Below are 26,526 nucleotides of genomic sequence, written 5' to 3' on the forward strand. Positions count from 1 at the left end.
CAGGCCAGCCTGGGCTACCAAGTGAGATCCAGGAAAGGTGCAAAGCTACACAGAGAAACCCTGTCTCAAAAAAAAAACAAAAAACAAAAAAAAAAGACTCCTTGTTACACTCACACCTACTCTCCTCTCCCCGACCTTTGGAGTGTTTTGTTTTCCAATTATACAGTTGATATGTCTTATTACAGTGTCAACATTTTTATTCATCTAAAAAAGAAAAAACACATTCCTCCATTGGTTCTTTGCTATTTTGAATGGTGGAAGGAAAACTGAGCCCCCAGACAGGAAGTTAGGGGACCTTCTGTGTCCTAACCATTAATAACAGAGGGCAGCTCAGCAGGATGGCCCTTATCCCTATATGACTGGCTAGTTTCCCCCTAAAAAAAAGCACATTGGCTAAGTCCAGATAAGCACTCAAAACTGATAGGAACTCAACAAATATTTATCAGGTAACTACACTTACCCAGCAGGGAGGGGCACATTCCAGGGCGGGTTCCTTAAAGAGACAGAGCAATTCTCTGTTTTCAAATGAGCAAGGCTCAGAGCAAGTGCAAAGTAGAAAAGCTGGCAGCTGTCCATTGGAGTTTCCTAAGGACAGTTCCTTAATTCGTTCCCAAACAGGACACAATAGCAAAACACACTGGGGTGTGTTCCTACAGTGTTCACGAAAGGACTTGAAGGAGGTCCCCATTCCTCAAGTCCATCTTAAAGGCCCCTTCTCAACTCTGCAGCCTTCAGAGGGAGGGGACCGTGCCAGCCGCATGGCCAGGAAGATAGTAAATGAAGTTACCAATGGTGGGAACAATTAACCTTGGCGGTAGGCACGGTGTGGAGGACTCAGCTGCACTACCTCATTTAATCTGTGTAATAACCCTGTGCCTGATCTTATCTTTGCTTTCATTGAGAAAGTTGAGACATACAGAACTTAAATGTTTTATTTATTGAGGCCACACACATAGTGAGAGGAAGACAAGGGATCTGAACTCAGATTAGGGGACCAGCGCCAGCAGCCTTCGCGTTCATTAGGTCTCAGGCATGATGCAGAAATGGACACATGCTTTCTGTTTTCCGTTTGAAGAGGGTCTTGCTATGGAACTCAGGCTGACCCTTGAACTCAGTATGGCCTTGCCTAGCCTTCTTACCATGCATGCCCCTCTGTACTGATAAAAAGCCTCCTAGGTGGTTGTGAACTGATTCCCTGGACAGCGGCTGCGAGGAGATCTGCTGCTGCCAGTGGATGGTTAAATGCAGAGACTCCGTAAACATAGATGAGGGGTGATATGCCGTGTCGGTGGCCACCCTCCCCACGACCCATCCCCACCTCCCCACCCTCCCTACCCCCACCTCGCTGCCCTGTTGTTTGAGCAGGATCTTGGTATGGAGCCCAGCCTGGTTCCAAGCCTGCAATCCTCCAGCCTCAGCCCCAGCCCCCTGAGAATGGGGATTCCAGGCATGTGCCACCATACCTAAGTCAAGAAGCACTTCACATAGATACTCAGACTAAACAACTAATGGTTTTGCCTGATGTGTGGATGAAAGGGTGGGGTGTTTCTTTTCCCCCTTATCATTTCTAAGCTTACAAACTAACCAGAAGCTTGATGTTTGAAGACTTTTCAGTAGAAAGAGGATTACGTCACTTTGCTGTGTACCTGTCCTTAGTGATCCACCTCCTCATCTACTCCAGGGCCTGCTCACCCACCGGCTAGGTACACTGAACCCCCCTCACCCACAGTCTCCTCCTAGTGCAGGGTTAGTTACTTCTAGTGCAGACATTAGAAAGATGTAGATCCATCCCATCGTTTTCTTTAAAGAGAATTGGGTGGGTGAGACTGCATAGGGGTAGATATTCCTTCTTGCCCCCAGGTGTGAGGAGAGGGTGAGCTCCATCTCCAAGATTTCCAGATGCAAAGAGAGGACCAAGCATGTTGTCCTCTGACCTCTACTGGGGAGGACAGGGACCACAACACACTCACCTGCCTACCCCCAATAAATAAATAAAATATAGCCAGGCAGTGATGGTGAGCGTCTTTAATCCCAGCACTTGGAAGGCAGAGGCAGGTAGATCTCTGTGAGTTTGAGGCCAGCCTGGTCTACAGAGCTAGTTCCAAGAAAGCTAGGGCTGTTGTTACACAGAAAAACCCTGTCTCGAAAAAAAAAATTAAATTAAATAAATTTTAAAAATAGATAAGATATAAACGCAAAAAGTCAGCTTTAAAGGAGACAAGGACTCTGGATAGAAAGCAGTAAAAATAAGGTTAAGTACAAGAGGTCTTTAATCTGAGGCATGGATACATTTGTAAACACAGCCATATAACTTAATTTAAAGAAATGTTATTAATAAAAGTATAAAGACTGTTCTGTGGAAAGTGTACATGTGAATTAACATAGAAAGTGGTTTGTATACACAGTCAGGGAGAATACTGACCGGATTTATCATTTCATTCACAAGGGAGAAGGATCTCAAATTAGGTTGATTTCAACACACCAAGCCAAACAGCTAGTAAACCGCCCACGGAGAATGAAACTTTTACCCCGTCATCCTTCAAATGCAAATGAAACATTAACATATGCACTCATTGTGCAAGCAGAAAATCCCAGACCTTTTATTGCGACGAGGAGGAGCTAAAAGATCCTGACAGGACTGGCAAGGTTGCGGCCCCTCCCTCAGGGACTTCCTGCTGTCACGACTGGGGATTAGCCGAGAGAGCTCTTGGGGAGAAAGCCGGATTCTGCCAGGCTCTGCTGAATGGGCCACATCCTTGTGTTTGGGACACATGATTTTTTGAGAGTCCCTATGCTGAGGCTGTGCTTTCTTATCAGTTTGTTGTGCTTGGCGAAATCAGGTAGGTCATTTAGCCAATGCTTTTAAAAAATATTAATGGACTTTCAAAGTTCTATGTGAGCATTTTTGAGGCCAGGAGCTATGGGTAAAATGAACGTTCTTATATTAAATTTTCCCCCTCAATTATAGAGGAATTGTCAACTGTTATTTCTTTGAATTAACTTGAAAAAGATATGGTAATTTGTGTCATAGCTAAATTGTGTTATTACTAAGAAATTAAATAACATTTTTGGAAAATGTAAATATTTGTTTTATGATGCTTAAGGCATAGGTTTTTATCATTTTTTTCTTTTCATATTTTTAGCAAGGATAAATTGTTGTACTTTCATGTATTTAGGTGTATTTAAATCATTATTAAGGAAAAACTCCATAATTTTATATACATAAATTTCTTACAATGCTGCATGGTATACTTATAACTTCAAAATTGTTCATTGCCAGGCTGAGGACATAGTTCAGTTATAGGACACATGCCTAGCACATATGAGGTTCCGGGTTCAATTTCCAATACAAAAAAAAAAGGTAATAAAAGCAAAACGAAAATCTTAATCTCCATAGTGAGCTAACAAAATGAAGTGAATAAACTCTCAGACAAGGAACCTACTTCCTTTTCACACAAAGCTTGTGACTGTGAATTCTGACACAGCTTTTGTTTACTTGCTTGTTCTTCGAGACACGGTTTCTCTGTGTAGCCTCGGCTGTCCTGGAACTCTTGTAGACTAGGCTGGCCTTAAACTCAGAGATTCACCTGCCTCTGTGCTGGGATTAAAGGTCTGCACCACCACTGTCTGGGGCAGATATTAGATCTGTAACCCCTCAAGATCTATGGCTCGTAAAAGTGTTACAGGTGATTTATTCTAAGGAAAACTTTTGGTTCGGGCAGCGGGAATGGTGCTAGGTTTTAAACCTAGGACCTTACACACACTGGGCAAACACTCAACTACTGAGTTACATTTCCAACCCCAAGACCAACTTTAAAAATGAAACCTCAAAAGCAGACTAGATGGAGCAGAAATGTCTCTATTCCAGGACTGGATAAGGTTCCAAATATGAAACCATTTTCTATCCCATTTGTTTGTTTATTCAATATGCGTGGGCACACAAGCCACAGTGCACATATGGAAGTCAGAGAACAGCTTGTAGGAGTTGATTCTCTCCTTCTGCTGTGTGGTCCTGGAGAGAACATAGGTTGTCAGGCTTGGTATCAGGTGCCTTTACCCGCGAAGCCATCTTGCTGGTCCAGTATTCAACTAATTTTCAACAAAAGTGATCTTTGGGACCATCTTGCTGGTCCAGTATTCAACTAATTTTCAACAAAAGTGATCTTTATAAAGATGGTTTATAGAGCCCGTGCCAGGAAAGCATGAACCCACGTTAGTGCCTAAGGCATATGGAGGCGCTCCTACAACCCCAGAACTCTGGGCAGAAGCAGGATTCCCAAGCAAGCTGACCGGCTGGACTAGCTGAATCAGGGAGCTCTAGTTTCCAGTGAGAAACCCTTGCTGATGGTGGTTTTTTACTCGTTTGTGGAGGGCTGGCCATCCAGTTCCCAAATAAATCACACACGGAGGCTTATTCTTAATTATGAATGTCCAGCCTTAGCTTGGCCTAGTTTCCAGCTAGCTTTCCTTAGCTTAAATTACCCCATCTACCTTTTGCCTCTAGGCTTTCCCCTTTATATCCCTGTATACCTTTGGTTCTTACTCCGTGGCTTGCTGGGTGGCTGGGTGGCTAGGTGGCCGGGTGGCCGGGTGGCCGGGTGGCCGGGTGGCTGGCTCCTGGAGTTCTCCTCCTTCTCTGGCTCCTAGCTCTATAACCCTCTTCCCACAGTTATTCTATTTATATTCTCTGTCTGCCAGCCCTGCCTATCCTCTCTCCTGCCTTGCTATTGGCCAGTTCTTCATTAAACCATCAGGTGTTTTAGACAGGCACAGTAACACAGCCTCACAGAGTTAAACAAATGCAACATAAACAAAAGTAACACACCTTAAAATAGTCTACTACAGACCCTGACTCACTTTATGAGGTGGAGAGTGATTGAGGATGACACCTGTGAACCTCTGGCCTCCGCATGCACTAGCACACCCATACATGTGCACCCACACACATGTGAACACGCATACACATAAACACACATGCCACACACAGATACATGTGCCAGAAAGAGGGAAAGGAAAAATAATCATTAAACTAATTCAGAAACGCCCAAAGATGTTTTAAAATTAATACGAAGTCCTGATGAGATGGCCGAGTGGGTAAAATCATCTGCTGTTCAAGCCTGGGAACTGAGTTGGAACCCCTAACCTATGGAAAGGTGGAAGGGGAATGCTCAGTCCTCCCTGTGTGTGAGCTTGTGTATGCATACAGGCAATAATAATGATTTTTTTAGACATATTTTCTTTTTAAAATTTTTCTTTTTATTTTTTTTTATTATTTTTTTTTTATTTTTTTATTTTTTTTTTTTGGTTTTTCGAGACAGGGTTTCTCTGTGTAGCTTTGCGCCTTTCCTGGAGCTCACTTGGTAGCCCAGGCTGGCCTCGAACTCACAGAGATCCGCCTGGCTCTGCCTCCCGAGTGCTGGGATTAAAGGCGTGCGCCACCAACGCCTGGCTTTTTCTTTTTATTTTTATGTGCAATGGTGTTTGACCTGCATGTATCTGTGAGGGAGTCAGATCCACTGGAACTGGAGTTACAGACAGTTGTGAGCTGCCATGTAGGTGCTGGGAATTGAACCCTGGTCCTCTGGAAGAGCAGCCAGTGCTCTTAACTGCTGAGCCATGTCTCTAGCCCCTATGGGCGGTCATGGCGCAGGCCTTTAATCCCAGCACTCAGAAGGCAGAGCCAGGTGGATCTCTGTGAGTTCAAGGCCAGCCTGGGCTACCAAGTGAGTTCCAGGAAAGGCGCAAAGCTACACAGAGAAACCCTGTCTTGAAAAAAAACAAATAATAATAATAATAATAATAATGCAAAGGATAAGATGGTAGAATTCAATTTTGTAAATCGATTGATACTGTTAAAAATCATAAAAGCGTGCTAATAAATGAAGCTTAGAACTAACCTAGAAAATTTATAATTAATTACATTAGGATTTATTCCAGCCCACCTTGATGCATCATTTCAAGTCTTTGTACAACCCTAGGTGGTAAATAGTATTTTCCCAGTCTGTCACCCACACCAACAGCTGGTAACTATTTAGCATCTACCTTGTGCCAAAGCTCTGGAAACCTCCTAAGGATTTGTAATTCTTAGAACAACCTTGGAAGTCTGGGGTTTTGGGTAAAGTGAGTGACATTCCCCAGAAACAACATCTAAGATGAGGGAACACCAAAACTCAGAAACCAAGATAAGTGTTTTTAAAATTTTGGACATTTTATGTCTATGAGTGTCTTCCTGAATGTATTCTGTGCACCATGTGAATGCAGTGTCCACAGAGGCCAGAAGAGGGCGTCCTATCTTCTGAGACTTAGAGATAGTTGTAAGCCACCATGTGGGTGCCAGCAATCAAACCCGAGTCCTCAGGAGGAGCAGCCAGTGACCTTAGCTGCTGAGCCATCTCTCCAGCCTCATGTTTTTAACTTAAAAAATTACATTTAAGCCAGGCAGCGGCGGTGGCACATGCCTTTAATTCCAGGACTCAGAAGGCAGAGCTAGGTGGATCTCTGTGAGTTCGAGGCCAGCCTGGTCTACAGAGTGAGATCCAGGACAGGCACCAAAACTACACGGAGAAACCCTGTCTCAAAAACAAAACAAAACAAAATTACATTTAAGTAATTAATTTATATGTTTATTTTTATTTATATGTGTGTGTGTGTGTGTGTGTGTGTGTGTGTGCATGCACGTGCATATATACACAAACACAATGTGCTAGTGGAATTCAAAGAGAACTACTTGCTGGCATCAAGTTCTTTCCTTTCCACTGTGAGGGTTCCAAACTCAGGTTACCAGCCTTAGCAAAAGGCACCTCTACCCACTGAACCATCTAGCCCTCCCAATAACATATTTAAAATATCAAAAGTATTGCAAATAAATGCACAGTGAATAAAAGGTCAAAATTTACTTAAAGATAGGCTACTTTTTTTTTTTTTTTTTTTTGATCACCTATAAAACTGCATGGTAAAAAAGGTCATTTCTAATCAGCAACCTGTCCCTTGGTGGCCCGGGCTGGCTGTACTTCCTTGTGTAGCAGTTTATGAGTGTTGTTGGCACTGTGTAAACAGACGGAATCACACAGAGCTTCATTTAGAGAGTCCCTTCCCTTTTCTTTTCTTTATAGTAGAGTGTTGACGAACTGTTTTCAGTTGGTTCAAAATACCCAAAGATGTGTGTGTGTGTGTGTGTGTGTGTGTCTGACTGTCTGTGTGTGTCTGTGTGTGAATGTGGTGCTGAGGCTTGAACCCAGGGCCTCACAAGTGCTGTGCACTCCCTCTCAGCCGCTTTGACAACTTAAGGGAGGAAGAGTTTCTTTGGCTCATGGTGTAAGAGGATGCTGCCCTCCATGGTGGGACAGGCAGGGTAGCTTGGGACTCCGATGATGTTGGTGGAGCTCAGGTACAGCTGTTACACCTGAACAGGTCAGGAAGCGGACAGCCACGGCTGGAAGTGTGCCCAGCCTCTAACCCTTCAGGCCTGGCCCTCAGGAACACTTCCTTCAGCTAGGACCCACTTCCCAAGAATTCTACAGCCTCTTCAAACAGTGCCAACGCTTGAGGACAAGCGTTCAAACATACGAACCTGTGGGAGACATTTCACATTCAAATAATTACATTTGTGTAAGGACACAAGTTTTTGGCTTCAAATCCAAGCTGCCTCTATGTAGCATTGCCTGAGAAGTTAGCATTATTATGGTCATTTTATAGATGCAAGCTGGAGGCACAAGAGAGGTTAGGTAATTGATTATGCCAGCTTACATAGCTAGTGGATGGTGGGTTTGGATCTCAAACCCATGCTTTTCCCAAAACTGTGTTGTGTTTTTTATTTAAGACACTGTGTTGTTTTTGTTTTTAAGACACCGTACAAAGCAAACTTTGTAAGGAAGCCAAGGGTAAATACTTCCAGCTTTATGAGCTAATGCTCACGACTACTTAACTCGGCTAGTACAGCAGGAGAGCATCCATGGACTATGGACATGGACACAGCCAGATCATAAGAAAATGTGGCCTGACTTCGGGACAGTGGGATTTCGATGTAGCTCAGCTGATAGAGTACTTGCCTAGCCTGCACGAGGTCCTGGGTTTGATACCCAACACTGCATGGACCAGGTGTGGTGTGTGCACCTGTAATCCCAGCACACAAGAAGCAGATGCAGGAAGATCAGAAGCTCAAGGTCATCCTCAGCTACATAGTAAGTTTAGGGCCAGCCTGGGCTACACAACATAAAAAGATTTTGATGATTGCCCTGATTTTCTATTTGAATCTGTTTCTTTTAACAGAAGAAAGAAGGTCATAAATAATAATTATGCCACCTCTCAATAGAATGCAGACCTGTTCTCAAAGGGTGTTGTATACACAGTCCATTTCATTGTACTTTTACAGTTGTCAGAAATGTTATTTTAGGGTAACTAGTCCAAAAAGGACATGCATAATTTCTCCTGTTTCAGGGAACTATGAGAGGACAAGGTTAAAAAGGCTTGAAAAACCAGTTTAATATACTCTGAGGTTACCTACTTGTACTCTGAATAACCTTGACTTTGTAAGAAATCAATAAAATAGTCCAAAAGTTGTTTGCCTTTGGGAAGCATAAAATAGTTCATAACTTTAAATACACTAGCATAAATTAGAACATACGGAACTCTGTGTGAGGAACCTTTGAACACGTTTGTTTCTCACAGTGTCTGCTGTCCGTATGCTCTCCAAATTGCTGGGAATTTTGACTCCAACAAAAAGTTCCAGTACCAGGAGCACATTTAATATAACAGGAGCAACAACAACACAACACCTGACCCCAAGTAGCTTAAGCTCATTTGTGATGTGGTCCAAGATACCAAACATTCCTTGTTTTCTCTTCAAAGTGCTTACTTCTGGGAACCAACGATGGAGCTCAGTGGTGCAGTGCTTGCCTCACATACATAAGGCCCCGAGCTGGTCCTCAACACTGCAAATTCAATAAGTGGGCTGGATGGCTCAGTGGTTAAGAGCACTTGTTGCTCTTCCAGAGGACCGGGGTATGGTTTCTCCCATCACCCACATGGCAGCTCATAACCATTTGTAACTCCAAGTTCCAGGGGATCTGATGCCCTCTTCTGACCTGTGCCGATAACAAGCACGCACATGGTACATTTATAAAATATTGTTTTAATTAGGAAAAAAGATAATTAATAAACAATAAGTTTAATTTTGAATCAGGCATGGTGTTACCTGCCTGTAATTCAAGGACTAGGGAGGCTGAGGCAGAAGCATCCTGAGTTTGATGTTAGCTTGGGTTACATAGTCCTATCTTGCCTCAAAAGTCCCAATGAAGGGACCAGTGAGATGGCTCAGTGGTTAAAAGCACTCGCTACCAAAACTGCCAATGAGAGGTCCAGCTCCAGGACCCACATGGTGGGAGGAAAGAGCCAAGGACTGTGTCCTCTGACCCCCACGCCATGACACACATGTGCCACTCCTCATTAGTGTAATTAAAAAAAAAAAAAAAAAAGTCACACCAAGCCAAATGAACCAACCAACAAACCCGAGAGCTCTGTTGGCAGGGGTGCATGGGATGGAGCCAGGAGGAGGGGAGAGTGGGCCAGGAAACGTCCCAGCATGCTGCAGGGCTGGCACCTGAGAAAGGAAGGAGTAGAAAGGCTGGGCAGAGCAAGCCTCGGTCTCAGCACAGTCCAGAGAACACTTCACACAGACAAAGTTACCGTAAGAGGGCAGCTTTCATGGGACGGGGGTGTGTCTTCGTCACTGTTCTATGCCTGTGGAGAGACATCATGACCAAGCCAACTCTTGTAAAAGAAAGTAATTAGAGGCTTGCTTACAGTTTCAGAGGTTAGTCTATTATTGTGGTGGCAAGAAGCAGACAGGCATGGCGCTGGAGCAGTAGCTGAGAGCCTTACATCCTGATCCACAGGCAGCAGCAGGAGAGAGAGAGAGAGAGAGAGAGAGAGAGAGAGAGAGAGAGAGAGAGAGAGAGACCGGACTTGGCATATGCTTTTGAAACCTCAAAGCTCATCCCCAGTGACTCATCCCATCCAACAAGGCCACACCTCCTAATCCTTTCCAAACAGTCCATCAACTGTGGACTAAGCATGCAAATATATGAGCCTATGGGGGCCATTTTCATTCAAAAGACCGCAGGGCAGGAGAAAATGTTAGTTCAGAGTAACAGAATTCCAAAATAATCAGAAAGGGACAGGTGTAATGTCTCTTGTTTCAGATAGATGAGGTACAGAAAAGTCCCTTGTGCTTTCTACAGACTCCTCCCCACCCTCTGTAACAAGTTCTCGTGATAGCCCAGGCTAGCCTTCAGCTCCCCAATCCCCTGTCTCTCAAGGACCCAGATGAATGTGTGGCTTCTGACGCATTGGCCTAAGGTTCACTCGTCCTAAGGTGAACGGTCCTGGTAATTAAGTAGTCCTCTTCTGGGTAAAGGGACATCTGTCTCCCCCAGTATGACCTTGTTCAGGATTAAGCCCAGCCACGTTCCTCTCTTTGACAGATAGGCCGCGTGTGAAAAGGAACATGATGTCCCCAGGCTGCCTGGAGAGCAAGTTACTGCAACAAAACTTAGCTTTATGGATAGATAAGACAAAAGGTTCAGCCCCACCCCACAACACCTCCTGTACTGTAAGATGACAAATTAAACAGTGCGTCATCGCCCAGGGATGGGCTCTCCCAGGAGACAGGTGCAGTCCGTGTTCTCCAGGGGCATTCCTTCTCCAGGAAGAGGAAGTGAGGGGCTGACACAGAAGTGTTGATCTACCACGGGAGCTGTGCCTGACTATCCAGTGGAGATGCAGGGTCCAGGACAGTGTGTATTACTTTGGTTACTATTACTGTGATAAATGCCATGACCAAAAGTAACCCCATGGCTCTAGCTGGTGTCAAGTTGACAAAAAAACTAACCAGCACAAATTGGTTCTCAAATTTCCAGAGGGAAGTCAGCATAGGTGCGTCCCGAGGTCCCCTTGCCTTTTGGGGGTCCCTTGCAAGCTCGCAGCCTCCTCCTTCTGTTCCATCCCTGACCTTCTCTCTGACTCACCCCAGAAGATGCTCTCCAGCTCGGTGCTGGGGCCTGCGCTTCTCTTTCGACAGAGTGGAGCGTGGGACAGTGCCTTACCGGGCGGTTTGCCAATAATTCTACTTAAAATAACGCAGTCCTGGTCATTATGTAGTGTCTGGAAACTGGTTAGAGTTTTCACCTCTATTTGTCTTTTGCCTTTTGTCTCTTGGTGGCTGGAGTTGGCTGCAGGGCCCTACCTATGCGTGTGTGTTCCACCCAGAGCAGCTCTTCATCAAAGCATTACGAATTACTGCAAAAGTCAAATTCTGTCAAATTCCAAACCCAGGGACCCCAGAACTCTTCATTTACCTCATATAATGTATATATATATACATATACAGACACATATATACATATACAGACATATATATACATATGCAGACATATACATACATACATATATATATACATATATATATATATATATATATATATATATATATAGAGAGAGAGAGAGAGAGAGAGAGAGAGAGAGAACCGAACATTTTTAGAAAAGCTACAAGAATAAGGGAGTAAACAGGACAGCAGCAAACCATTGCACAGATTTACTTATTGGTTCTTTGTGGAACTCCCTGGGCCTTGAACATGCTGTGCTCAGCCGCTGCCCACACTGCAGCCCCAGATTGGTTTATTCTTGACATTTTGACACACACATTTCATCATCAGTTAGTTATCCATCTATATTTTCTGAACCATTTGTCAGTAAATTTGTCCCTTTACCTATGAATGCTTTAGTTATATATTCTAGGCATTGGGATTTCCTCTTTTATGATGTCTTAGTCCCTGTTCTATTGCTGTGAAGAGACCCCATGACCACAGCAACTCCTTTAAGTCAAGTGTTTAGCTGGGGCTGGCTTACAGTTTGAGAGCTTTGTCCGTTATCATCATGGCAGGGAGCATGGTGACAGGCATGGTAGCATGGTGCTGGAAAAATGGTTGATGGCTACATCCTGATCTGTTGGAGGAGAGAGGAGAGGAGAGGGGAGAGAGAGGGAGGAGGAGAGGGAGAGGGAGAGGGAGAGACTGGGCTTTTGAAACTTCCAAGCCCACCCCCAGTGACACACTTCCTTCCACAAGGCCACACCCACTCCAACAAGGCCACACCTCCTAATCTCTTCTCAAATAGTACCTGTCAGAGTGTTTTGTGTTGAGTGGGTTGGTTGAAGAAAAAAGTCTCTCCAAGCCCAGGGGTGGTGGCACACGCCTTTAATCCCAGCACATGGGAGGCAGAGCCAGGCGGATCTCTGTGAGTTCGAGGTCAGCCTGGTCTACAGAGTGAGATCCAGGACAGGCACCAAAACCACACAGAGAAACCCTGTCTCGAAGGGGAAAAAAAAAGTCTCTCCAAGATGAAATTTTAAGGCCCATGTGGCAGCAGGAAGGTCGAACCTCTGATAAACTGAACCCTGACAAGATGTGCAAAGGTATGTTTATTGATTGTTACACAGGGTTGTTTTGGGGTAAGGTATTTCCTCATACCAAGGTCCTATCTAATCTATATGTTTCTCTAAAGGAAAGCATCACACGCCCACATGACTTTAGTGCATTATTGTATGTAGTTCGTACAATAATCTAAGAGCCTCAGGTGTGCCAGAGGCATCTTGTGACCAATGTCACGCAAAGACTGCAACGCCCCTTCAGAAAAACAATTCTACAAATCATGGGAAATCACTGTTTTCCACAAAGATTCTTTACTGTTTTCCACAGTGATTTGTCAAGGTCAAAGTACTTCTAGAAAACAGCTATTCACTCTAATGTCTACCCGAGACAGCAACTCTGCTGAATTCCTACAAGAGTCACTCCCCGATGACTAAGCATTCAAATGTATGAGCCTTAGGGAGCCCTTCTTATTCAAACCACCACAGCAACCACAGTGTGACTGTCTGTCTCCATGGCTTGAAAGCTGAGGCCACACTTTCACCTGATTGTGTAGATACCAATTTTCCAGCTGACTTGGTTTATTTTATTGCGCTTTTCCTTCCACCACAAGACCTACCCTAGGGTGAAGTAATGCACTAGTGTATCCTGTCCCTGGAATCCTTTCATCGAGAACAGGCCCATAGCCCTCCTACGCCATTCATTATGGTGATCCTTTGTCAGGAAGACAGATCATGTTTCTCATTTTTGTATTAATCAGTTTCCCTGTCACCGTTGGGTTCCAGTTCCAATGCCAGCACTGGAACAGTGACGCTGTGGCCTCTCCATCCTCTGCTGTTACAGACATAGACAGTTCACCTGTCCTGCTGCAGTACCACACAGTGGTGACCAAGCAAGGCCTAGCTCTGTTTCTCCACTACACTGTTAGTGACTATTTCCTAGCGACCGAAAGCAGTCTTACAACACTTCCCCACTGAGTGCCATTCCCCGCGAGATGCTCCAAGCCGGGCAGGGCAGGACACAGCTACAGTCCTAGAATTTAGGAGGGCGAAATAGGAGGCCTGCAAATTGTCTGAAGCCAGACTTGCTTCACATGGGTTTCATACTGAGATCCTGTCTCAACAACAAAAAGATCTTCCAGATTTGTACTGTGTCTTCCTTGAGTCCGACTCCCTTCCAAGGCTGTCCTGCAGGGCAGAGGTGTTGCTGGTTTTTTATTTTACTCTTTCATAGTCTGTTCTTTTCTCCTTGGGGGCCCATCACCCAGCTCCCAAATAAACACATGGAGGAGACATATTCTTACTTATGAATGCCCAGCCTTAGTTTGGCTTATTTCTAGCCAGTTTTTTTTTTTTTTTTTTAACTTAAATTATCCCCCCTATCTTTTGTCTCTGGGCTTTTGCCTTTCTCTATTTCTGTGTCTTTTCTTTCCTGCTTATTCCATGTCTGGCTGGGTGGCTGGGTGGCTGACCTCTTCTTTTCTCGATCCTTGATCTCTTCTCTCAGATTTCTTTTTTTATTTATTCTCTCTGCCTGCCAGCCCTGCCTATCCTTTCTCCTGCCTTGCTATTGGCCATTCAGCTCTTTATTAGACTAATTGGGTGCTTTGGACAGGCAAAGTAACACAGCTTCACAGAGTTAAATAAATGCAACATAAGAGAATACAAAACATCTTTGCATCATTAAATGTTGCACAGCATAAACAAATATAACACATCTTCAACTAATATTCTACAACATGAAGGCCTGACAGGAGAGCTTGAGGAGCTAAGAAAAGGGCTCAGAACCAGCTGACAGGGCCTGCACTTTCAGGTGCCCAGGGCAGGGCACACACACTGACCACTGTCCCCTTGAGGGTGCTGCACAAGAGACCATGGAGACTCAGTCGATGACTCTTCTGCTGTGTTCTGTCTTCTGAGGACACAGGTTAGAAATTACCATTCTACGGGCTCTCCCAGGACAGACACACCTGTACACAACACCCAGAATACATCCTTGAAAGGGATTTCACTGTGCTGTAAGTGAGCTACACACAGGTGCTTAGGGAGTCAGGGAGCGAGGATATGCTTATGGCTGGGAGGATTGCGGAAGGCTTCCTTGAGCTAACTTGTGGTTTTGACCTTGAAAGAGTCTAGAGAAAGATGTCTGGAGAAATTGTTACTTAGAAATGCTTGATCAAGCATGACTTTTCAACTTCATGTAGGTAGATCTAGGCCCTTGCAAGGTGCTGTGAGGAACGTAAGAGCCCCGAGGAGTGAATCACAACACTTTTCTGCTTGATGCCCTGCTTAGGAGGCACTGAATGACGCCATCTAATTCTTATTTCCAGACACGGATGAAGCATGCCCATCCTTCACCAGACTGAGCTTCCACAGTGCCGTGGTTGGTACAGGATTAAATGTGAGACTGATGCTCTACACGCAGAGAAACCAGATCTGTGCACAACTCATCAATTCCACAGCTCTGGGGAGCTTAAATGTGACCAAGACAACCACCTTCATCATCCATGGCTTCCGGCCAACAGGCTCCCCTCCAGTCTGGATGGAAGAGTTGGTACAGAGTTTGCTCAATGTACAAGAGATGAACGTGGTGGTAGTTGACTGGAATCGAGGAGCGACGACCGTGATATACACCCACGCCTCAGGCAAGACCAGAAAAGTAGCTCTTATTTTGAAGGAATTTATCGACGAGATGTTGGTAAGACAAACTCCTCTTAGATGACCCTGGCTGCTTGTTTGGAAGCTTAAAGCCAAAAGGCATCTCCTGGTTAGATGGTGGTTGTTTTTTTGTTTGTTTGTCTATTTGTTTGTTTTTTAACATTGTGCAAGTCTGAATAAACCCAGGGAAGAGTGTGTGGCCACTCAGATTGGGCACCTCCCTCACAAGGAAGGGGTACAGGGCAATGTGGTTGTAAATGTTGCAGATTCTATGTCCTTACAATCTTCTGTAGATGATGACAAAAACAAAAGGTCTCGTGATGGGAGCATCATCTTGCAGCTACTGTGAAGGTGTCTTTGGGTAGGAGAGGCTCTGCCCAGAGTTCTTGGTTTAAATGCCTGGACCTCCTTCGACCAGACACTAATGTCCAGATTACTCCAAACCACAACGAAAACACATGGTCCAATGACACAGTCAATGTTGTTAGAAGGCCTCTCAAGGCAGGGCCTTAGCTTTTATTAGTGAGTAATCTCATGAACTGCCCCCATCCCCCACCCCCTCTTTTTTACTTCTTCCTTCCTTCCTTCCTTCCTTCCTTCCTTCCTTCCTTCCTTCCTTCCTTCCTTCCTTCCTTCCTTCCTTTCTTTCTTTCTTTCTTTCTTTCTTTCTTTCTTTCTTTCTTTCTTTCTCAAAGACAGGGTTTCTCTGTGTAGCCCTGGCTGACCTGGAACGCACTCTGTTGTAGACCAGGCTGGCCTCGAACTCAGATATCCTCCTGCCTCTACCTCCCAAGGATTAAAGGCGTACACCACCACCCAGCAGAGCTGTCCTTTCTAACAATAACAAAAACATTACGTGAAGTCAGAGCATTCAGAGACTCCCACGCTCTGACCACTGTGGCTGGTGGTGATAAGTTGTACATGAGCTCCTCAGCAAGCAGGTAGTTTGGGTGGCTCAGAGCCAGCCAGCCTGTCATCCGGTGTGCTCTCCCCTTCCCCACCTTTCCTTCCCCCGAGATGGTGACTCCACCAAAATGCTTTATCATCCTCTCCCCGATCTGGAATCCCTAAAGATGTCCCTGCTCGATGACCAGCAGAGTCAGGAATGGAGACACCCACCGAGAGACACAAGTTTGGAGTTAGGTTGGTTTTAATCCTGCTCTGCACGCTACCCAACTGCTTTACTTAGGCCAGATGACTTCAACTCTGGGCTTCAGTTTCCTCCTCTGTATATTAAAGTAGTAGATCAGCATTTCAGGATGCCGTAAAAGTTCCTCTTTTTCTGCCAGGCTAGGGACTGAACGCTTATAACTTATGAGGCAAGCTCTCCACCACTGAGCTACTTCTCAAGCCCTCTTGTGGAATTAAATGAGACAATAGGGGCTAAGGAGTTGGCACAGTTGATAAATACTTGACGTGCAAATATGAAGGCCTGAGGTCAACCCCCAGAACCTACATGAAAAATCTGGGTACAGCAGTGTGCAGTGCATATCTGTAATCCCAGACCCGGGAAAGGGAGAGAGAAGACTCCCTGGGCTTGCTGGCTGGTCTAAGCAAGTCAGCTAACTCCAGGTTCAGTGAGAGATCCGGTCTCAAAATATAAGGTGGGGAGCAATTGAAGGAGATATCTCACTTAAGAGGGAAGATTTATTTATTCTTTTAAAATACATACATGAGTGCTTTGCCTGCATGTATATATGTATACCATGTGTATGTCTGGTGCCTTCAGAAGTCAGAAGGAGGCATCAGATCCCCTGGAACTGAGTTAAATACAATTGTGAGCTCCTGTTTGGGTGCTGAGAATTGAACCCGACTCCTCTGCAAGAGCAACAAATGTTTCTTAACCACTGAACCATCTCTCTAGCCCGACATGTGACGTTTTGACCATATGTAAGTGCATAAATGTGTATGCATACCCACCCACCCACAAAAGAGTCAGAGTAAGACAACAGATACAAAGTACTTAAGAATTTTTTCCCAAGTGAACAGCTAGGAAAGCTCTGCAAGTCAGCAATTTCTTGAACTCACACAATTTTTTAATGAAATTCTAGGCCAAAGGAGCTTCTCTGGACAACATTTATATGATTGGAGTGAGTCTAGGAGCACACATATCTGGATTTGTTGGAGAAATGTACGCTGGGAAGCTGGGGAGAATCACAGGTAAGGTTCCTATCGGTGACCAGGGTCTCACCTGGGCACTTGAGTTTGAAACAAGTTCTCCCAGTTAGTGAACCTCTGAGTATGGGTCCTTTCAAGTGAAAGTAAAGGCCAGATAATATTAACCTCAACCTATGACTTAATAAAATATATGTAGTGCATTTTGCAAATTGTGTATGTCACAGAAAAGCTTGGTGCTGACTTTATTTCTCTTGCAGTAACTCCCTCCACCCCCCAGCAATGTCTGTCGGGGATTTGATCTGTGCCCAGAGAGCCTTCTTCCTTGGGTTAATACAGGTGGCCTGAACTACATAACTAGAACTCACCAGGCATGGCTGCAGGCTCACAGAAGGGAAAGGAGTTGGGAATTTTGGCGGCTGGGCCTGACTGTCTAAATATCAGCTTTCTGGCGACTCGGAATGAAAACACCCCAAACTGCAGCAAGTCAAACCCTACGGGAAAAGCTTCCCTTTCTGGACCTCTTGCCTGGAGCTTAGGAATTTTCCACAGCTACTCACAGGGCCGAGGGTTGCCCCAGCTTGCAGGAATTTAGCATTCACCTTTCCCAGGAATCATCCTCATGCCAGGGTTTTAAATGTAGGGGGCCTGTAGGATAGAAGTCTGTGGAAGGAGAGGAAATATAAATGACTCAAAACATGTATTTGGGGGGCAGTAACTGTTATTTATTAAGCAGCACTGTTTACCATGTGAGAAAAGCCACAAGGTACAACAAAACCCACTATAAGAGTTTATTAGGGCAATAGAGAGGGGTGTGCATAGGCCTATGGAATGACCGTGCAGGAAAAGAGGGAAGGAATGAGTGGAACCCGCTTTTATAGGTTCCCCACCCCACTCCCAACCCCTGCACATGCACATATGTGCTTATTAGCTACACCACGCATGAATATAGATTACATGACCACGCATGAGTATAGATTACATGACCACATAGGACATAAGGCCCTAGGTTGACTGAGCACCTTGCCTGGCTGCTGGGCAGAGCACGCAAGGTCATGCAGCTGGGGGAGCAGCTAGAAATTCTTAAAGTAACCTCACCACCCCAGTACCCACTCCCTCACCCCATTGGCTGGCTTTGCTTCCCAAAGTTTGTCCTAGATGTTTTTTTTTTTTCCTTCACTTTTCCCAAAGGCCAAGGCTGCCTCAGTTATCTAATTTACACTTTCCTAGGGAATCAAAGTAGTTTTAAAAGTTCAGAAAGTATTATCACTATATTTTTAAAAATCAATGCGTCTTTACAAGAGAGAAAGAGAGAGACAGAGACTGAGACACACATACACAGAGAGAGAGAGAGAGAGACAAAGAGACAGAAAGAGAGAGAATCCTCATACTTTGAAAGGGCAACTGGCTTGGGCTGGCTGCCCTCTAGGGTCCCTTTTCTGGTAGATGGGACTGTTTGTTTGCAACGCTGGGTTGAAGTGGGGTTGGGTGGAGGGTGTTGACTTATAGCAATTGCTGGTTTCTGTGATTTCCTTAGTAGTGACTAATCCCAAGCTGCAACTTGATATCACTGACCACAGAGCTGGGAAGAACTGGGCCAAGTCCACCCTTCGGCCAAGTTCTGTTCTGCCCACGTGCCGTGTTCTCTCTGTCCTCTTGACACTCTGTCCTCCCGACTACTGTGACCTGCAGGGGACCCAGCCTCCAATTATGGAAATTCCCCACACCAGGCTTTCTGCTACTCTAGGCCCGTGTGACCTGCCCTGTGACCTGGACTCAACTTCTGGTCCACAAGTCAATTTGCAACCTCCATGATGTCCCCAGTTCTCATCACCTCTGAGCCTCACGTGTAGACCCGTCCTGTCTCAGGGGAAATCTCTGTCCCAGTATCCTTCCTTGACTGGGTGTGCTCACTGGATCACAGGGTGGGAATGTGATCTGTCACCCAAGGACACAAGTCACTATTATTTCTTGAGATAAGGCTAGGTCGGGCCTGACCCTGCCTGGCCCTTCACCCTGTTCCCTTTGCCATTTTCCTCCCTTGTGCTCCATTCTCGAGGCATATTTTTGGTTTGACTTCTCATTCATTCGTTCATTCATTCATTCACTCATTCGTACATTCATTCATACATTTGGTACTGGGATGAATCCTGAATCTTATGTATGCCAGGCCCAGGCTCTGCTATGAGTTGCTTCCCAAGATCAGGAGTCTGTACTTTCAACCAGCAGATACAGGTGGTCTGGCCAGCACCCTTCGAGAAACAATATAGTAGGCATTAGCTAAGTGTAGCCACTGGACACTTGAAATGCAGCCAGTGCAAACTGAGATGGGCTGTTAGTGCAGATTATGCACCGATTTTTGAAGACTAAGGTTTAGAAGGAAAAAAATTCACTCTTAATATTGATTACATTGACATGACAATTTTTAGACAAACTGGGTTAAGCAAGATGCACTATTTTCATTTTATTTTGTTTGGTTGAGACAGGATTTCTCTCTGCAGCCTAGGCTGGCCTAGAAACTCACTCTGCTCAGGCTAGCCTTAAGTTCATGGCAATCCTCCTGCCTCAGTCTCCTAAGTGCTGGGGTTACAAGTGTGATCTACTAAACCTGGCTGGTCTTTGTTTTGTCTATTATTTTTAATTTTTAAATAATATTTTCTATCTTATAGCTAAAATAATCAAATATTTAATTTATTATTACATTTAATATTTAACTAAAATATTAACTGGTTTTAATTGTAAACACATAGAATATTTTTGTTTTTTATTTTCTTTATATTATGTTTGTGTATATGTGTGTGTGAGTGCATGTGGGTGGGCAGAGCATGTATGTAAAAGTCAGAGGACAGTTTACAGAGTCAGATCTACATTGCATAAGTCCTGGGTTTGAACTCAGGCTGGCAGGCTGGCATGTGCCTTTACCCACTGAACCATCCAGAACACACTTTTTTGTCTTCTTGAGAGAGGATGTGCCTCTGTAGCCCAGGCTTGTTTTGTACTCACGTGTACCCCCAAGCTAGCCTTGAATCTGAGATATTCCTGTCTTAGCCTCTTAAGTTCTCCCATGTCTGGTTTAAAATTTAATTTTGTTTTGTTTTGTTTTGTTTGTTTTGCTTTTCAAGTATTTTTCAAGTGTTTCTCTGTGTAGCCCTGGCTGTCCTGGAATTCGCTTTGTAGGCCAGGCTGGCAGCAAACTCACAAAGATCCACTTGCCTCTGCCTCACAAGTTTGGGGTTTAAAGGTGTGCACCACCACACCAAACTAAAATTTAAATTTTTTAATTTAATATTTTGTGTGTTGGGAATTGAACCCAGGGCATCACTGCATGTAAAGTAAGCACTCTATGGTCTGAGCTATGTCCCCAGCCTTGTGTTCTTTTGTTTTAAATTGTGTGTGTGTGTGTGTGTGTGTGTGTGTGTGTGTTTGTGTGTGTGTGTGTGTGTTTGTGTGTGTGTGTGTGTGTGTGTGTGTGTGTATGCCAGTGCCGTGTATGTGCAGGTACCAGAAGAGGGCATCAGATCCCCTGGTTGTGAACTGAACCTGGGCCAGGTTTAGAAGAGCATTCTGCTGAGCTCTTTATAGTCCTCATACTCTTTTTTATTTTTTATTTTTATGTGTGAGTGTGCTGCATGTATACCTACAGGCCAGAAGAAGACATCAGATCCTATCGTAGATGGTTGTGAGCCACCACATGGTTGCTGGGAATTGAACTCGGGACCTCTGGAAGAGCAGCCAGTGCTCTTAACTGCTGAGCCTTCTCTCCGGCTCCCTTCATAGTCTTAAAATCAAGTCCTCCTTTGTTTTAAAAGCATTTTAGGCTGGGAGATGGCTCAGCAGATAAAAGCACTTGCCGAGCAAGTATGTGGGCCAGAGTTTAGATCCTCAGCACCAACATAAATGCCAGGTGTGTGTGTGTGTGTGTGTGTGTGTGTGTGTGTGTGTGTGTGTGTGTGTATGTATGTGCGTGTATGTGTGTGTGTATATGTGTGGCTTGTCTATAATCCCAGCATTGGGATGGCAGAGAAAGGATCCTTGGAGCAAGCTGGCAAGCTGGACTAGACTGGATTCAAGTGAGAAGCCTTACATTAATATATAAAGTGGAGGGGGATAAAGGAAGACAAGCAATGTCAGCCTCTGGACTCCATGTGCACACAGACACAGACAGACACACAGACATAGACACACAGACACACACACTAATATACATATACACATGCATGCAACACACACATTTTAGGTGACTGCTAGAAACTTTCAATTACAAATATGGGTTCACGTTCTGGACCATAATTTTACCTTCATTTTATAAGTCCTGGTGTGTGCCTAGCACCCCCAGCCCTCTCAATATCCCGATCTAAATGTTTTATCTAGATCTATGGAAGGCTGCAAGCCAAGGTACTCACTCTATTTTTTGCGAAGGAAGTGGTTGGTATTGACTGATGGGGGCGGTGGGGGGGGGGGGGAGGATTCTGGGTAAATTCTTTCCAAGGCTGTGGAGTCTTTTCCTACCGTGTTAAGAGCTGTTGTGTTTAGGGCACCTGTCGTCCTTGAGTGACTGGGTGTTTCCTCATGCCCTCCCACACCAGTTTCAGTTGGAGAGGACAGAAGAAGACTGGGGGTGGAGCAGTGAGGAAAGGAGGGAGGGAGAGAAGAAATGTTTCAAGGGACCACAAGGACATTGGGAGGGAAGAAAACAGGAAACTGAAGCAAAGATGCTGTCTGTCTCTTAGACTGTGTATGGAACACGGCAAGGGGAGATGTCCTCCATGCTTAGCATGCGTGAGGTCCTGGCTTCGTTCTCCAGCACCTAAAAGAAGAGTGAAGTGAACCTAAACATAAAATGATAGTAAGAGGTTAAACCTCCAAGGAAGACACCCTGGAAACCCTCTTTGCACAGGGTTCTAGTCACTGAGGCTTTTCTCACACTCCGCTTTGTAGAAGTCCTCATTTTGTGGTTCCAGAACCCCAAGGGTGGCTCCCCAGATTCTCCAGGTGTTTCATTGCTGTGGTAATGAAACCCAGTCAGCACTGACCAAGACCAAGACGTCAGTTCAGGCATTACGGGGTGCATTTGATCTGCCTCACCTGTAGTGTGGCATGTTCTTCCAAACCTAGCTCTCTAGGGAGTTTCGTGGCTTCCTGCTGAGTTGGCCCAGCTAGGTGCTGAGAGACCGTGGGCAAGGCAGATGGAGGGGGCTGTACTTTGGAGCCAGTCTCTGGCCACGATGCTCGAGTTCTCTGGGTCTCAGGAGCCGTTACCTGTAGAACAGAATCATGCCGGCCGCCTGCTGCCTCCTGGTTTTGTGATGTCTTTCAAATGAGTGAGTAAATGAATGAAAGTGGACCTGAGCAGGGTTTCTGAAATCCCTAAAATGGGGAGGACCAGAGAGGTCATTAATTTAATCAATGCCTTTAATTTCGTAGCCCACATGAAACTGGGGCAGATGAATATCCAATTAGAGGCCAGCCTGGGCTACATAGCTAATCCAAGACGGTCTGGGCTATATGATGGGACTTTGTCTTAAAATCAAGGGCTGTGGATGTAGATGGGTGTAGCTTCATGCATAAGGGTTTAATTCCCAGAGCTACCTTTTCCTCTTTCATGCTCTCTGACGGTTTTTTTCCCCAGAGGAGCCTTTCTACCCTCCATGACCTCACCTGTGGGGGTCTTTCCCAGCTGGGGCTCCTCATGCAGCCTGCCTGCTGTTCTCAGGGCCATTGCCAGGGTAACCGTCCACACTGTGGGTTGACGGTTGTCCTGGCTGCAGGACGGGATGCTAGCAGTTACTCACCCAAGCACGCCCTGCAGCCAGCCTGTGAGCCATCCTCTCCAGGAGGGATCAAAGACAGCTTCAGTGATTCATGGAGTGGGGCTGCCAAGCTGTTCTGCCTTGTCTTTTAGGTCTTGACCCTGCGGGCCCTTTGTTCAACGGGAAACCTGCCGAGGACAGATTAGATCCCAGCGATGCACAGTTCGTGGACGTCATCCACTCTGACACTGATGGTAACACTCCTTTGTGGATTCCTGACCCCAAGACGCTCAGTCTCCTCCGCCCATTCCCTGATGCTCTTTTCCTCCATGAGGGTAGGGGGGGTCCAGCACCACTGACAGGGGATCTAGGCCCAGGACCTGACCATGAAGCAGACATGATTTCCCTTTCTCTTACCCGGTTTTCCAAAGTGATCAAGTCCAGTTGAAACCAGGCTGGTTTTCTATACATAGACAGTTGGCTTCAGATGAACAGTTTCCAGGGTGGCCTGACTTTTCTCTTATTCTCCTGTGCTGAGAGTGCTGTGTCTCCCCACCCAGAGCACCTCTGCCCTACTTCTGGCTCTTTGTAGATCTTCCAGATCATTTCTGCCTCTCAACATGCCGGTTTCTTATCTGCTATTTGGTACATGTTGGTGTGGCTTGGGATGATTTTCATGATTGGGTGCCCAGGCTACATAGCAAGACTGTGGTTGAAAAAAAAATAAAATAAAAAGGGTAGATAAACGCTGTATCCAAATGTCTCTGGGAGGAGCCAACTGGGTACTTGGGGAGGAGGGCTGAACAAAACAGAGCACTCATTCAATTATACTTCTTTATGATACAATTGGCTAACAAACCACGGGCCCAGGGCAGAGGATGTAGCTCAATGGTAGTATTTGTGTAGCATGCCCCAGCACCAGGAAACAAAGAGCAACAGACCAGCATGGGGCCTGAGAGATGGCTTAGTCCATAAGGGTGCATGCTGCCACTGAGCCTGACCACCGAGTCTGATCCCTGGAACGCACCTGATGCAAGGGAGAGACCTGACTCCCAAAGCCTGTCCTCCGACCTGCAAATTCATGCTGGCACGTGTGCACCAAACACACACAGACACTACAAAACAAAGTCTTTGTTTTTTAAAACGACCCCTGACCCTGTATCGTGGGCACTCCTGTGTGACAATCAGTGACTTTATCTTGGGGAAAATGTCTTTTTGTGGACAGCTGCCTTATCATCCTGGCATTCGCAAAGCTGTTCCTTGCTCAGGTGGAACCCATCAGCGTCATTTTAAGATGGACAGAAGAAAACAATTTGCTTTTTATTCTTTGTTGTTGTTGTTGTTTTTGAGGCAGAGTTTCTCTGTGTAGCTCTGGCTGTTTTAGACCAGGCTGGCCTTGAACTCACAGAAATCCGCCTGCCTTTGCCTCCTGAGTACTGGGATTAAAGCTGTTCACCACCATCACCCAGCTTTTTATTCTTGAGAAGTGAATTTTGTTTTACAGTGAGGCAGACCCTGAGTTTTGCTCTTTCTGGTGATGCTGAGTCAACCCTGAAGCCTACCAGCCTCTGCCCTTCCTTCCTCTTGATTTCTCCACAGCTGTGTTACAGATGTTAAGAAAATGGGAAGGGTGTGTGAGATGCCCAGCTTACACCTGGACTCTCAAAATATGAAAACTACTATCACAATTACTGCAATATTCTGCACATAACACACACATGTACATATGTATATGTAAACACTTATTTTTTCTGAGACTGGCTGTGTATCCCAAGTTGGCTGCCACTGTGCAGCCGAGGCTGGTTATAAACCGTCAACCTTCTTGTCTCAGCCTCCTGGTTACTGGAGTATAAGCGTGGACCACCGCACCTGGTTCCATGTTAACCCTTTTTGGTTTTGTTGGTTTTTTTTTTTTTTTTTTTGTGATATATATTTTTTATTTTACAATACCATTCAGTTCTACATATCAGCCATGGGTTCCCCTATTCTCCCCCCTCCCACGCCCTCCCCTTACCCCCAGCCCACCCTCCATTCCCACCTCCTCCAGGACAAGTCCTCCCCCGAGGACTGTGATCAACTTGGTAGACTCAGTCCAGGGAGGTCCAGTCCCTTCCTCCCAGACTAAGCCAAGTGTCCCTGCATAAGTTCCTGGTTTCAAACAGCCAACTCATGCAATGAGCACAGGACTTGGTCCCACTGCCTAGATGCCTCCCAAACTGATCAAGCCAATCAACTGTCTCACCTATTCAGAGGGCCTGATCCAGCTGGGAGCCCCTCAGCCTTTGGTTCATAGTTCATGTGTTTCCATTCATTTGGCTATTTTTTTTCAATAATTGAGTAAAACTGAAATTGATTATATGCCACAGTCATCCTAGGGACCTCCATGCTATATATATAGCCTCTATGGTTCTATGGGTTGTGGTCTGATTGTTCATTTTATATCTAGAATCCACCAATGAGTGAGTACATACCATAACTGTCTTTCTGGGTTTGGGTTACCTCACTCAGGATGATTTTTTCTAGTTCCATCCATTTGCCTGCAAATTTCATGCTTTCATTGTTTTTCTCTGCTGAGTAGTACTCCATTGTGTATATGTACCACATTTTTTTCATCCATTCTTCCGTTGATGGGCATCTAGGTTGTTTCCAGGTTCTGGCTATTACAAATAGTGCTGCTATGAACATAGCTGAGCATGTATCTTTATGGTATGTATCAGCATTCTTTGGGTATATGCCCAAGAGTGGGATGGCTGGGTCTTGAGGTAGTTCGATTCCTAATTTTCTGAGAAACCGCCATACTGATTTCCACAGTGGTTGTACAAGTTTACATTCCCACCAACAGTGGAGGAGTGTTCCCTTTGCTCCACATCCTCTCCAACATTGGTTGTCATTGGTGTTTTTGATCTTAGCCATTCTAACAGGTGTAAGGTGGTATCTCAGAGTCGTTTTGATTTGCATTTCTCTGGTTTTGTTGGTTTTTCGAGACAGAGTTTCTCTGTGTAACAGCCCTGGCTGTCCTGGAACTCACTCTGTAGACCAAACTTGCCTCGAACTCACAGAGATCTGCCTGCCTCTGCCTCCCGAAGGCTGGGATTAAAGGTATGCGCCGCTGCCACCCGGCTCCTATGTTAACCTTTTAATAAAACATTTTCTTTTTTTTTTATTTTATTTTACAATACCATTCAGTTCTACATAACAGCCATTTGCTAATTATTTTGGGGTTTGTATGGCTAGAGAAAATGAAGTAGTTACATTTCTAGGTACCCATTTTAAAAAGTGTTTCTTTTTTATTGTCTTAGATCCCAGTGTGTTTGTTTTTTTGTTTATTTGTTTGTTTGAAGCAGAGTCTCACTCTTTAGCCCAAGCTGGCTTCAAGCTCATAGCAATCCCCCTGCCTAAGCCTCCTAAGTGCAGGATTATAAGTGTGAGCCACCACACCTGGCTTAGGTCCAACATTTTCATTTTTGTTCTTTTATTTTTATTTGTATTGGTGTTTTGACTGCATGTGTGTCTGTGTACCACATGTGTGCCTAGTGCCCAAAGAGGCCAGAAGAAGGTATTGGATCCCCTGAGACTGGAGTT

At 45.1% G+C, this 26,526-nt stretch overlaps 1 protein-coding gene across 1 annotated transcript in view; it reads left to right on the forward strand.

Moving 5' to 3' along the window:
* Window positions 1-2,647: 2,647 nt before the first annotated feature.
* Window positions 2,648-26,526, forward strand: part of Liph (lipase H) — a 51,116-nt gene continuing 27,237 nt past the window's right edge. The window contains exons 1-4 of the mRNA XM_076548539.1: window positions 2,648-2,840; window positions 14,752-15,119; window positions 17,131-17,239; window positions 23,097-23,198. Coding sequence (XP_076404654.1) covers window positions 2,744-2,840; window positions 14,752-15,119; window positions 17,131-17,239; window positions 23,097-23,198 — 676 coding nt within the window. The 5' untranslated portion in view covers window positions 2,648-2,743. The remainder of the gene's footprint in view (window positions 2,841-14,751; window positions 15,120-17,130; window positions 17,240-23,096; window positions 23,199-26,526) is intronic.

This window comes from Peromyscus maniculatus, chromosome 12 (genome assembly GCF_049852395.1).
Source record: "Peromyscus maniculatus bairdii isolate BWxNUB_F1_BW_parent chromosome 12, HU_Pman_BW_mat_3.1, whole genome shotgun sequence".
NCBI classification, from domain to species: Eukaryota; Metazoa; Chordata; class Mammalia; order Rodentia; family Cricetidae; genus Peromyscus; species Peromyscus maniculatus.